General features: G+C 40.6%; 1 protein-coding gene across 2 annotated transcripts in view; it reads right to left on the bottom strand.

The window, feature by feature from the left end:
- TASOR (transcription activation suppressor) overlaps positions 1 to 4,862 on the bottom strand; it is a 51,023-nt gene extending 46,161 nt beyond the window's left edge. For both annotated transcript variants that reach the window (XM_046642112.1, XM_046642120.1), the window contains exon 1: positions 4,296 to 4,862. In XM_046642112.1, the coding sequence (XP_046498068.1) occupies positions 4,296 to 4,653 (358 nt within the window). In that variant the 5' untranslated portion in view covers positions 4,654 to 4,862. The remainder of the gene's footprint in view (positions 1 to 4,295) is intronic.
- Positions 4,863 to 15,051: the final 10,189 nt, after the last annotated feature.

Raw genomic sequence — 15,051 nt, 5'->3', positions numbered from 1 at the left:
AGAACTAGAATTCAGGTCTCCTGACTCCCAGTCCATACTATCATTAAGTATTTTTTATTACTGGTAGCATACAAAACATACTCAAGAATTTAATGTTATAGTTAAGCAGTAGGAATAGACATAAAATTTAGGTCATCAAATAGTAGCTTTGTTCCTGAGTTAAAAGAACATTTTTCCTTAACTACTTTTACTAATTTATTTAATGTCAATGCTGATCTTTGTGTTTGTATTAAGGTTATGTGTATACGTAAAGAAATATTATCATATATACATATATGTAAAAACAAGCTAAACTTGTAAAATAAAAGATGGACCACTGTTATCAAAACATACAAAAGGGTAATACAAAACATACATTCCAATTTAAAGTAACTAATTCATGGAAGAAAAGGAAACAGCAAAGTGTAGGTTAGGGATCACATGTGGTTCGTCTACAACCCTCTGAAATCCATCTCTCTGATGTCTACTGGTATTAATTAAAATACCACAAATATCTACTTTTCCTCAGAATAATTTACTTAAGATATTTTAAAAATCACTTTTCTTCAGTCTAATAAAATTGCTACAGACATAATACTTTAGGAATGGGTGTTTTATCTCTAAATCAAGGTTGAACATAGTGCAAAATTAGGAATGAATATGCTGGTGGAGATCCACAGAGATAAGGACAAATATGAAACTGTTGACCTTTCAACTGAGGAACAGGTCAAAGAAAATTTTACCTCCATTACCTGGAATTTATATGCATCTACCAAAAGTGGATGACTATGATTCTGCTTACACTTTCTTCTCAGGTTAATTTCTATGTAGGAAAATCTATGGCACTTAGAACCCAATCATTCACATACAACTACTGAAACACTATGCAAATTTCCTTAAGAAGGAGACTTTGCCCCACGGTCTTCAAAAAGACAACTGCAAATTTTGTGGGAAGAGATGGGGGTTGAGGAGAATTAACAATTAATTCTCCTGGACTACACCAGTATGGACACACCTGCATGAGACACAGGTGCACGAGAGCAGTTAATCTTGTGCCATACAGAAAACATTAACCAATAAATAAACATTTTCCAGAAAGTGAATCATGACTACATCATTTCCCAAGAACTTTGGAGGGAAAAATTGTATGAAATACAATTACCAATTTTAATTTACTTTTAATGACTTATAGTACTAGATTTTAGAGTAAAAGAAGGCAACGGTAAAACATCCACTGGCAAAATGCAATTCTACAATTTGGTTAAATGTAAGAACAGTGCCTCCTTACACTAAAGAAAATAGCCCAGCTAATAAATAACACTACATACATGAAAAAGAGTAAAATTTTACCCTTCCAGTCAAAAGTTGGGTCACTCAATCTGTCAGTAGTGATTAAATGTGTTAATTTTAAAATGAACATAACTTCCGAACCTCATAATTCCCCAGGGATGAAGACATACTAAACATTTCTAAATTTAAGAGGTTAAAAAAAAAAAACCAACACTTTTTTTAATAGGTCAGATCAAAAGATAACTAAAACCCTTATATTATAAAAAAAGAAATGTCTTGCTACAGTTTTTGTGTAGTGATAAAAAGTACTCTACATCTAGGTTCAAATTCCAACTCCATCACTTACTAGCTGTGTGACCTTGGTCAAGTTGTTTAACCTCTCAGTACTTCAGTTTCCTCATCTGTAAAATGGGAATAGTAACTACCACACAGGATTGTTGAGATTTAGTTAACACAGATAAACAGTTTAGAATAATGCCTACAATTTATTAAGCATTGTAAAGTGTTTGCCAATATTATCAATCAGAACAGCAGTATTTTGGATGTTATGCTAGTGTCAAGATCAAGAAAAGAACTTTCTGAGTCAACAAGTTATACTCACATAGTATTTACCTTTAAGGTACAAAAAATATTCAAGCCTTTATCTTAAATTTCACTGGAAAAGTAGTCACAAGCAAAGGTCTGCCATATTAAAATATGAATGCAACAGAACCTTTGATACTGAAAAGTTCAAGCAGAGGCATCTACTGAAAATGATCTAATTCATGATAAAAGACTCAGATGACCATAACTAATACACAGCCAAATCCTATACATAAAGTGACACCTTTCAAGCCTTCCAAGAGATGATTTGGGGATGAAACGTGAAAATAGCAGTACCTGCTACCCTGTTTCTGATAAAGCATTTTTTTTAATAATAAAAAGTTTAATTTTTCTATTAAATTCTACCACCATGCACTAACTTCTCTCAGCTTGGACAGGATAAAGTCCATGGTGGTAAAATAGCTGCTTATTTAATTTTTAAAAGCTCTATTTAAATCGTTATTGTACTATTTGAACAGCTGCTGATCAGTGTATAAATATTTAGACAAGTAGAAAATTATTCATTTTGACTAAACACGAAAAGTCCACTGTTCTATTTTCCTCACCCACAACCTCCCTACCTAGAGGAGAAAGGTAACAACCTTTTACCTCTAAGTGAAAATGGAAAATGTTAAGTCAGACTCGGGAGAAAATAACCAGGTTTCATATTTCCTAATTCCTCAATTATCTCCACTTTTGGTGGGTTTAAATCAAGTCTATTTTACAGCAATCTCTGGATTTATCTAATTTTAAAAAACCACAGGCAAGCAGTGCCTTTCAACGTTTCCTAGTGACTTCCCCCATTTCAAACCAAACTGGGAGGGTTTCTAGGCTAATTTTCTGGTCCTACCAAGTTAAAAGGTGGTACATCATGGTTTCTGATGTACTATAAACCATATTTTGGGGCACTTAAAATCTAGAAAAAAAAAATGGACTTCAAAATTTTATCTTGCTAAATAAAAGAAAAAAAAAGTTCAATCTCCTATCTTATTACCAGAGCCCATCTGAACGTACTTCCAACCTATTCCCTACCAATTGATAATCTAGGCTGGGCATCTAACTTTTCTCATCTAGACTACACCAGGCATCGTAACTAAATAAACCAAAAGAATTGACAACCTTCACCTTCACAAGTACTCTCTCAAACTCGAAAATATATTGCATTAACTGACTTAAAAGATATTTCTAGAAACACTCCTCATGCTAGTGGAGAAAAGCTAACTTAGTCTTTGTCAACATGGTTTCTCACACCAAGGATTTCCTTGGCTTTGTTACCCACATAGAAATTCAGTTTGACTTTGTATCTTACAGATTAAAGGCTGTAGCAATATCGGTTGTGCAAATGGAGCTGGTTATGCACAAGGAAAGAGGAAGCACATGCTTCATTCAAGATTCTAAGTCTTTACTAAGATTCAAATTACAAATAAAACCTTTCTGCAAATAAAAAAAATTGCCGTAATTTTCCAAAGTCAGTCATGAAAAACTGAACCACACAGTAAAAAAAGAGGCTTTAAAGTGACTAAATCCAGAATATTCCAAATCGCTGGATAGTCAAATAGTATAATAGAAAATGGCAATACTAATTTTGACCTCCATTACAAATGTGCCACCATATGGCATTAAGTTTTAAAAGGGTAAACGTAGTTCACGTAACCGCTCCCGTCTGGATTCCAAAAACTAGACTGGACTTTTTCTCAAACCTGAAGTTCTCTCATCTGCAAGATCAAGCTGGCGACTCTTGGGCAGAAGCTAACCTCTACTTTTTTCCACAGGGAAATTACTGCACCAAGAACCTACCTTCCCATTCTTCTCAAATACAAGAAAAAACATACTAAAGTTTGGATTTAAAAGGAGAGAAAGCTATTTAATCTAACGCTTCCAAAACAAGAAAAAAAAATCTACATGGAAATGAAGTGTGATGGAAAATAGCAGTGTGCATGGATCACATCTAACGGAGATTTCTAAACAAGGGAAGACGCTGACATCGAGCAAATTTCAAGTAGACACATAGAGCTGAAGAATTTCCAGAGGGAGAAGCACTTGTGGTCCTCTGAACGCAATGGCCTTGGAGAAAGCCCCAGAATCCATGGCCACGGGCTATTTCCACAGTGAGACTTCTCCGCAGCTTCTGTGCCTTCAGGGGTTGGGAGGGAGGGGCGCCGAGCACCATCTTTCCTCTCTGGGAGCTGCAGCCTTACGGACAAGCTTCCAACCTGAGCTACTTCCAACTTCCACGGGAAGAGGGGAGCAGGGGAGCGTGGTTCCGCCGCTTTCCTCTCGCACCAAGCGCAGCAGCTGGCGGCCGAGGCGGTGAGGGGAGAGGCGGCTGGCGCTGCATGCGTGTGGACGTGTCTCGGATGGGTGTGGGAAGAGGAGACAGAGAGGTTCTAATGAAAAGATGGAGGGGAGAGAGACAGAGGGGTTGGGGAAGGGGGAGGCACCACCTTTCTTTTCTCTGCTCTTCCTGGGGATCTGAAAACTCCTCCTAACGGGTCTTTCGGGTTCTTCGGGGCCTTTGGGCAGAGCGGCCGCGCCCGCCTCAGAGGAGTCCTGAGGCTGCTCGTGGCTGAAGCTCGGGGCGGCCTCGGCCGCCGCCGTCTCCTCAGGCCCGGCGCCGCCGCCGGGCTCCGCGATGCTGAGGCCGCCGCCGCCATTTTGTGGGGAGGACTCAAGCTCCGGAAGCGCCTGGTTCATCTCATCGTCTCCGCCGCCGCCACCTTCCCAGCTCGCGTTCGTCGGCGGAGAGGCCTCCGTCTCCGCAGCAGTCGCCATCGCGCCGGCGTGAGGAGCTCGGGGAAGCATCTGCCGACAAGGTCGACGGGGGTGGGGGGAAGGGGCGGCAGGCCGGCCTCGCCGCCGAGCTGCTCTCAGCCCACCCACCCCCTTCCCCCCGTGACCGCCGTTCGCGCTCCCGACCCAGGAGCCTCTCGGGGGCCCCAAAGCGGGCGCCCCAACTGTGCCGCCCGGCCCCAAGAGCCGCTCCTCGCTCGGGCAGTTCTTCGGCCGGCCCCCGCCACTCAACGTGCTCGCGTCGGGGCCGGGAGGGGGCGGGCCATCGCAGGCCGCTCCGCCAATGGGGGCGCGGCGCCCGCCTCCGTGAGTGCGGATCGCCCGCGCCGGGGGGCGGAGCTTCGGGGCACCGGAGCCCGCCAAAAGGGGCAACCGCAACGCGCAGCGAGTATCTCGACGCTGCCGACCCGCGTCGGGGTGGTTGGGCCTCGAGGCGAGCTGCAAGCTCTCGGACCGCTCTGGTCAGCGCTCCAGGCGAGGGGGGCGCGGCCGGCCAGGTCCTGGGAGCGCAGGCGTTACCTATTTGGGGGCAAGATTACTCTCCGGTCTCCGCGCAAGAGTTACATCAGCCAAAACGGGATTCGAGCAGCGGATGCGGGATGATCCCGGCTTTGTGAAATATTTGCGTGCATGTAAAGGCCTGAAGAGGAGATGAGATAAGCGGCTGCAGTGATAAGAACCTGAAAGCCCCCGGGCCGGCTTCTTCGACCTGCTATTCCCTGCTAGCCACCCGATCTCACATCTTCACAACTCCCACCAATCCCCCTCTTTTATCTTAAAGGGTTAGATCCAGTGGCACGCCTCCAGCCAGCAGTCAATACCCGGGATCCTTTGATAGGACTTAGCCTATTGTTAACACGATTTGGTTCTGGGGAATTCGAGGGAGCATGGGGTGGGGGAGCTGCTGGCTTTTAGACTTTTTTCCTTTGCTATCTTCCGTTTTCCCATAGTAAATGTACATTAAAGAAAAAGGTGAACGTTTGCAGCCACACTAAAAAATATACAGCGAGTGGTCGCTGTCCCTTAAAACAACCTGACAGTCGAGTCGAAGGCCTTTTAAATAGTAGTTTCAACCTTGTCAGCATAAGCTGTGATGGGTTTTCGGGAGTACAGATGATATTTATTGGGTGCTTTCTATATGCAAGGCACTGGACAAAGCAATTTACACACATTTTCTCCATTTAATCCTCACAACAACATACCAGAGATACTGTTATGCACAATTTAAAATAAATGTTGCAAGACATTGAACAAATTAAAATCACAGTTTGAAGCCAGGTCTATTTAACTCGACATAAAGTGTTTGCACGTGACTGCTTCTCTAAGACCCAACCTGCACTGCAGCCCTGCACCTTTATGCAATTTGTGGATGGAGAAATGAGGATTGACATTTTGCTCAGAGCCTCCAAGCAGCAGGATCAGGATTAGGACCCAGATCTCTATTCTCAAACTCCATCTGTCTTCCCAAGGAGATGACTGACCAAACCTCTAATTATAATAAAACCCTAGGCCTTGCCACATGGCTGCTACTTAAAGAGCATTCCCAAGGGCAACAGGAAAGTTGGATTCCTATGTCCTGTGATAAACATCATCCCTGTTTAATAGCTAATATGGAAAAGTTAATCATGGCTTACCTACCCTATTTGAATCTGCTCAGTAAATCGTAGCAAAATGGGAGTAAAACAATTATGCCTTTTAGTAAATAGTTAAGGTAAAAACACATTTAAAAATACTGATGAAAAAACTGGGCTACGTTAAGTTAAAAGTAACCTTTTAAATTTGGGGGAAGAAGGTTTTATTTGTTATAAAAGATGTTACAGAAGATCAGAAACTCAGATGTTGAGGTCTCCAAATGATAGCTTTCTTTTTTATTGGTTCATTAAAGACATCCCTAAAGCTCATTTTTATCAGATTAAAAGATAAATAGGAACTAATTGCATGCTGGTGCCACTACTCAACCAAGGCTTTCCTCATTTGCTCAGCAAAAGCCAACTTTACTTGGAAAGTAGAAGTCCTAGTCTATGTATAAGGCAAACACACCGGCTGGTGATAAAGGATACCTAAAACTAAGGCCAGAGAGAACCGTTCGTCTTCCACAGAGATTGAATCAATACATTTTGCGAGGATAAAATTTTTTCCATTCAAAATCATTCATTTAAAAAAATTTTTTTAAACGAAACCAGTATTATACTTTACAAGGTATAAGAAAATTGGGAAGCTCTAACAATTTTAACTATACATTCAATTATTGTAGATAGTGAAATAATTTAGGTTCAGCCAGATAACATTACTAATATTCAATATTAGAAATATTTTCTAGTTGTTTCTTGGGAGCTAAGCACTGCTGTATGCTGAGGATGTAACTGAAGGAAATGGACATGGTTACCTCCAAGTTTACAGTTCAGCAGGGAGTATATCTAAAACTAGGATCTGTGGGTATGGCTAAGTAAAGAGTCAACTACAGGAGAGGGATAGAGGGGGCATAAATTTGCTAAGTCCCACCTATCTCAGGAAGACTAACAGTGAGATACAGAGGATATCAATATGTGTGTCTGTGTGCATACAGATATCTAGTATATATACTTGGGGGGTGGGGGATACAAGGGGAGGAGCTACCACAGATGCACGTGGTTCTGGAGCAATGGCTACCAAGGGTTAAAAGTATTAAACCAGGACCAACCCGGTTGCATAGTGGTTAAGTTCACACACTCTGCTTCAGCCACCTGGGGTTCACAGGTTTGGATCGCTGGTGCAGACCTACACACTGCTCATCAAGCCATGCTGTGGTGGCATCCTACATAGAAAATAGAGGAAGATTGGCACAGATGTTAGCTCAGCAACAATCTTCCTCAAGCAAAAGGAGGAAGATTGGCAACGGATGTTAGCTCAGGGTCAATCTTCTTCACACAGACACAAAAGTATTTAACCTGTTGTTGTCCCCTACCCTCAGTAATGGACAAAACAACAACACAAGGAACATTAAAGAACAATGTGAGATAGTATATAATTAAATATCCAGGGGCCATAATTGCCTTTTTAAACTTGGAAACAAAAATAATCCAGTTCAACTCCTCATTTTAAAAATATGAAAAGACAGGGCCCAAGATCACATAGCAAGCTAAAAAGAAGAGTTGACATTCACTAGGCACTTTCTATGTGTCAGGCACCATATAAGAGTGTTCATGTGTTGTCTCATTAATCCCCACAAAAAGCACTAATATTATTATCCCTATTTTACAGATAAGGAAAGTGGTGTGGAGTGGTTATTTAACTTTCTTGAGGCCATTTAGATTTTAGGTAGCAGAACCAAGATTCTAACACAGCCAGTCTGCCTCCAAAGCCCATGCTTTTAATAACCACTACATACGAACCTCTTTTGTTAGTGGCAAAACAAAGTCCAAAACTCAGTGCATTTTCCACTATGCCATTTCATCTCCCTTCCTCAAACAGTGCTTTAAATGACAGGATATAAATAGTATAACTCAGCAATAACTATCAGTATTACTGATGCATACACCTTTGATGGAGCAACCTTACTTCTAGAAATTTATAGGATATACTCATTCACATTCAAAATGTTTATTCAAGGATATTCATTGCTGTTTGTAATGGGATATCGAGTGTTGTTTGTAATAGCAAAGGATTGGAAACACCCTAAATATCTATCAATAGGATATATCCATATATCTAGACGCTGGAATACTGTGCAGCCATAAAAAGAAATAAAGTACTGATACATACTACAACATGGATGTGCTTTGAAAACATTATGCTAAGTGAAAGAAACCAGACACAAAAAGCCACATATTGTCTGGTGCCATTCACATGAAAGTTCACAGTAGGCAAATCCATAGAAACAGAAAGAAGGTGGTAACCAGGAGCTGAAGAGACAGGGGAATGAGGATAGACTTAGTGAGTATAGGATTTCTTTTTGGAGTAGGCAATGAAAATATTCCGGAATTAGATATAATGACGGTGGCCCAATTTTGTGAACATACTAGAAACCACTGAATTACACTCTTTAGAAGGATGGATTTTATGATATGTGAATCATATCTCAATTTAAGAAAAAGAGGGGACCTACGCATTCCCTGAGGACAGAGACTCCAAGCAGCAGCCTCTCTCTCCCACCACTGGCCTTGAAGAAGCAAGCTGCCATGAATGCTAGAGCTGACAACAACTTGAGATAGCTTAGAAGCAAATACATTCCTAAAGAGCCTCCAGGTGCAAATACAGCCCAGCTGACACTATGATTTCAGCCTTGCGAGACCCAGGCACAGAAACCAGCTAAACCGTGCCCATATTCTGACCTATAGAAACTGTGAGATAATATATGGGTGTTGTTTTAAGGCACTAAGTTTGTGATAATTTGTTATGCAGCAATAGAAAACTAATATAGAGTATGCCTGGCATTTTCTAAGTACTTTATTTATTTATTTTTCACAACAACGCTATGAGGTAGGCACTCATTCCCATTTTTCTGATGAAGAAGTTCATTATGTGCTAACAAAACAAAACAATACAAACAAGGTAGAGAACATGATGGATAGAATGTTAGTATTTGTACCAAAAAAGGGGAAATACAGTTAAGTATGTACATCTATTTGCATAAAACTTTTGTGGACGTCTACATAAGTAACTAGCAACATCAGATGGGTTGCCTGTGGAAAGGGAATAGGGGCTGGAGGACAGAAGCAGGAGAGATATTTCACTCTATATCTTTTTTCATACTTTAAAGCACGTGAATGGATCACTTACTCGAAAAAAAATAATATTTTAAAAGAAAGGGAAGGGATGCTGCACCGGGGCTTTGGGCTGAGGCAGCTCAGGGCCGGACCTGGTGCTGGGGCCCCCAGCCGGCTCCCCGTGGGTGCCAAGATGCCTAAGAAAGCTGGTGCGACCAACAAGGGTCAAAGTCAGAGGAAGGAAGCAGAGACATCACTTCCTCCCTTAGGTCCTGTGGCAGCTGATCCTAAAGGTTGTGTCACCATGGCCATCTGTGCCAAACCTGGTTCCAAACAAAGTGCTGTAAGAGATCTGACAGCCAAGGCTGTTGAGTGTAGCTATTGCAGCACCCCCATGGGAAGGAGAGGCTGACGCTGAGCTCTGTCAGTATCTTTCCAAGGTCTTAGAACTCAGGGAGAGTGATGTGTTTTTGGCTAAGGGTGGTAAATCTTGCGAAAAAGTGGTGAAGCTTTTGGCCTCCCCAACTCCAGAAGACGTCTTGGAGAAATTTAAAAAAAGAAGTCGAAAAAAATAAAAGCAAGAAATGAAAAATACATCCTTGAGGAACTTTTTGATTGTTAATGATGAAAAAGCTGTTAAATAGGAAAATATCTTTACATGCACAGAAGAACATGGAAATATATGTATATTTCAATAAGAACAGGACTCAAAAACTTAGGAATTTTAAAAGTACTATACATTGACTACAGGTTCTAAAATCTCTGACCCCAAACAGCTTGGAACATGTTACTCAGATTTCATCGCATTACAAAATAACAGAGCTGGAGAGGATATTCAAGATGACCTGATTCAGCCTCTTTCATTTTGTGCTGGGGCTTCTGATACCCAGAAGTTGGGAGGCTTATTTAGGATCACACAATGCAAGATGACAACTAGAACCCAGACCTCTTGACTCCTAGTTGAATGCAGTTTATCCTGATTGTAAATTAAAATGAGAATATTTCCACAACACTTCTAGAATTCTAGGGGCTGCCTTTAATCCAGTTTACAAGTGCTAAGTCGCACTACTTTGTAGTCTTACTTTATATTGTAAAATACTTATCTAAATGCAAAAATGTTTTCTGTGTCTTTTTAAAACTTTATTGAGCATTTTGTGAAAAAGTAAATAAGAATAATCAAGACGTTAAAAAAACAAAAAGAAAGGGAAAGAAGATATCAAAAAGCACACTAAGAAGCTGTCATCGTCATTACTTCAGTAGCTCATGCAAGAGTGAAACAGTAATATCTAAATAACCATCCAGGAAGCCAATGCAGAGATTTTAGAAGGGTCTCTATATTTCAATAGAGAGGAATTACAGATTTCCACATGCTGATAAAGCAGTTAGGGAAGTATATAGTCAGAGTTACAGGATTCACACATAGAAAAACAAAATCATTAATAATAGTAACTTTGAAGTGAACAAAGTCACTAATAAGGTTTGATGGTAACAACAATCCTTAACATTTGCAAAGCAATTTTGTGTGGTTTTTTCTGGTTTAAGATGTTATGTGATGTTCACATGTACCTTGAGCCTTCAAGGTCACACAGCTAGGAAGCTTTTTTGTTGTTGCCGTTGTTGATATTTCCATTCAAAAGCAGCAGTAAGGAAAGATAATAGAGGCCAATCAACAAAACCGCTACTAATACTACTAATCCAATTCATAGAACTTTAAGGATTTAGAGATTGATTAGTCTGCTCCATTCATTTCATGAATAAAGACAGTATTTCAGGGGCCGGCCCAGTGGCACAGTGGTTAAGTTCACACGTTCTGCTTTTCAGTGGCCCGGGGTTCGCCTGGGTGCGGACATGGCACCGCTAGGCAAAAGCCATGCTGTGGTAGGCATCCCACGTATAAATAGAAGGAGGTGGGCATGGACGTTGGCTCAGGGCCGGTCTTCCTCAGCAAAAAGAGGAGGATTGGCAGTAGTTAGCTCAGGTCTAATCTTCCTCAAAAGAAAAAAAAAAAAAAGACAGTATTTCAAGCCTACAACTCCATTGCCTATTCAGATGCATTAAAAAAATATGAAACTGTCATTCTTTCCATTATGCCTGAGCTAAAACAATAATTCTGCTTCCATGGAGTCATCTTCTTTCCCCGAAGAGTTTGTCCTATTACTCACTGAGCAGATATTTCTTGGGTGTGTCCCAGGGAAATATCTGAAAGATCTTGTAGTTTGGCAACAAACTGTATTGAAGTTCACTCATGGTTGACATCTGGAAGGAAAAATTTCCATGCAATGTCGAAAAACCACAAAAGGAATGCTCAGCTGAAAATAAGAATATAGTTAAGAATGAGCAAGTGTCCTTTTAACTACACAGCTGAGTCTAGAAACCACAAATCTCAACTAAAGCGAAGAGTCAAGAGCTGTTACGAAGGTTTAAGTTTTGGTTTCATTTCTTAGAGTCAAATCCTTCCAAGACTTCTGTTAATGTAATACCATGGATGAATCTCATAGGTACAATGTTAAATGAAATAAGTCAGACATAAGAGTATGTACTGTATGATTCCATTTATATGAAGTTCAAGGGCAGATGAAAATAATGTATGGTAATAAAAATCAGAATACTGGTTCCCTTGTGTGTGTGTGTGTTTGTAGGGGGAGGGGATATTGACTTAAAGGGGACATGAAAGAACTTTCTGAAATGATGGAAATGTTCTATATCTTGATCTAGGTGATGGTTGGACAGTGTATACACATGTAATTATTTACTGAACTGTACACCTAAGAGTTGTGCATTTTACTGGATGATGTTATTCTTCAATTAAACAACAACAAAAACCTGAACTCTTCCGCGGATTCTCATTATTCAAAGGATAAAGGTAAGCATTCTTCACGTGGCCCATAGAGCCCTGCTGATTCTGACCTTTGTCCACTTCCCATCTCCACTCCTCTTCCCGAAGCTCCTCCTCAGGGCTTCCTCAGTCTGGCACACTTGCCCAGCTCCCCTGGCCACATGACCAGCCTTAGCACATGCTGTTTTCCCAGTGTGGGGTGCTATTCCTCCCCTTGCCACCCTCTTCTGCATTAGCTCCTGCACTTCCTTTGGCTTAAGCTTCACTTCCTTGTGTAAGCTTCCTTGATCATCCCCCTCCCATTCTAGCTTGGGTTCCCCTGTTTGGTGCTCTCAGAGAACCTTGTTCCTTTCACTCAGACTATGTACCTCCCACTTTCCTCAATCTTTAATTACTCCCTTATTTGTGGGATTATTTAATTAAATCTCTCTCTCCCACTAAACACTCTGCTCCACTCCATGGGCTGAGGGGCAATGTCTGGGTTTGATTACCACAGTATTCCCAGGGCCTGACATAGTGCCTGGAACACAGTAGATGTTTACTAAATATGTTTGGACTGCTGAGGACAAACAGAGTGGCTGTCTGGTATTTTCTGGCAAGAAAACTGCTATCTCACATAAACTGATTTAGGTTTACCCCCTTAAGTGTTTACCGGTATATCTTACTTTAAGCCAACTGGATCCGTTATATGGGAATCAGGATTTACCCCAAATATAAATTAGGGTGTGTCTCTCAAATGCTCTTTAAATAATTTTTGCAAATTCAAAGTGCCTTTCACTGCATTTGAAAGACAGATGAACTTCATTTGCCAAATCTAAGACCTGTTGAAATAAAAAGAATTTAATAATTGGGAGTGATTGTTGTGTTATATCAGCTGGCTGAGCAGTACAGACCTAGGTATAAGATCATTTGCACCACTGCCATTTCCACCTGAAGCAAGATTTGGTTTATAGTAACTTCACTTTGTGGTTGGTGGAGTTTTCAAAGAAGGAGGATGGTGCCAAGGACACGAGTTATACAAAGAGGAAAAAAAATGCTCAAGAGGAAGTGGTACACTGCAAAAGTGCAAACAGTGGTGAAATGTGTGAAAAAAAGCAAATTAAAAGTATCTTTGATTTTATACTTTTATAATAAAGGAGGGCAAGAGAAAGTTGTACAGGAATTCATATTTCCAGAAGGATAACACATCTCACCACTCAATTTGGAAAACTGTGAAGAAAGTGGAGGAAAAGGAGTAATAATAAAGAAAGAATATTTGAATAACTCCTTACAGTTTACCCAATGCTTCATTTGTTCTCTCAACAAATATTTCTTGGGACCCTATCTACTATCGGGCCCCAGGCTGGGCTTCTGGGGATATAGCTGAAAACCAACAGATCCATCCTGACCCTGGGTTTATAGTCTGGTGCTTCCGGTTACTTCATTTAATCTTCACAGAGAAACATCGCCACTTGTGGCGAAGGAGGAAATGGTGGCTTAACTGTCTTGTTCAAGGAAACACCACCACTAAGTGATGGAGCGGGACTCAAATTTTTATCTCCTAACTCCAATTTCAGGCTCTTGCAATGACACAAAATTCTACTTGCTTGTAGGCCTCTGGGATCTCTAGTTTGTTTGTTTTTTATAATCTATTTTTTATTTTTTTTTCATTTTATTTTTTTTCGAGGAAGATTAGCCCTGAGCTAACATCTGCCACCAATCCTCCTCATTTTGCTGAGGAAACTGGCCCTGAACTAACATCCGTGCCCGTCTTCCTCTACTTTATACGTGGGACGCCTACCACAGCATGGCGTGCCAAGCGGTGCCTTGTCTGCACCTGGGATCCCAACTGGGGAACCCCGGGCCGCCGAAGCAGAACGTGCGCACTTAACTGCTGCGCCACTGGGCCGGCTCCTTTAGTTTGTTTTCAAGGCTCTCAAGAGAAATAAAGAAAAATTGTGAAGTTACAGCAGTGTGCATTTCAGTCACTCCATGTATCATTTCTCCTCCCTTGCTTTGTCCCTCTAATCTTGCGAGTGAATAGGAAACTTCCCACCAACTCCCTTACAAACACAAGTTTCCTCATTTTCACTTTCTCTTTATGGCGCCTACTGATTTGTAGACTATTTATGGACAGACAGAAGCAAATCAGTCATCTAGTTTCCTTCACTGACTAACAACTGAACTGAGAGTTTGCTTCCCTTATATATCACATGATTCAGCTTATTGCTTTATTATTTGGTGCTTCATAGTACCAGAAAGGTACTCAGACTTATTTCAACTTTGGATGTTTTCTCCCCAATTCATAAAAGCCCAGTAATAAAAGATATATTTGACATGACCTTGTGCTACATAGAAAATACTGATTTTAAAGGAACATTAGCAAATACCCATCAACTGATCAACAGATGAACAAAATGGGTTATTATCCATACAATGGAATATTATTCAGTCATAAAAAGGAATGAAGTACTGATACATGCTACAACATGGATGAACCTTGAAAAATACGGTAAGTGAAAGAAGCCAGTCACAAAAGACCACATATGATATTCCATTTGTATGAAATGTCTGGAATCAGGAAATCTATAGAGACAGAAAGTAGATTAGTGGTTACCTAGAGCAAGAGGAATGGGGGATTTAGGCATGAAAGCTAAAGTATATGGTTTTCTTTTTAGGGTGATGAAAATTCTAAAATTGTGATAATGGTTGCACAACTCTAATTATACTAAAGACCATTGAATTGTATGCTTTGATAATTGTGTGGTATATGAATTATATCAATAAAACTTTTTTAAAAACGGAAATTGACATAGTGTTTCATTAATAATGGGGAGAAAACTTTTTCAGGTATATGATGCAAGAAGTTATTTGACCTGCAGACAGTGCTTAAATTTGTGTTGAATGTGT

This window comes from Equus quagga, chromosome 1 (assembly GCF_021613505.1).
Source record: "Equus quagga isolate Etosha38 chromosome 1, UCLA_HA_Equagga_1.0, whole genome shotgun sequence".
Lineage (NCBI taxonomy): Eukaryota > Metazoa > Chordata > Mammalia > Perissodactyla > Equidae > Equus > Equus quagga.
This window is presented reverse-complemented; position numbering and strand designations above follow the sequence as displayed.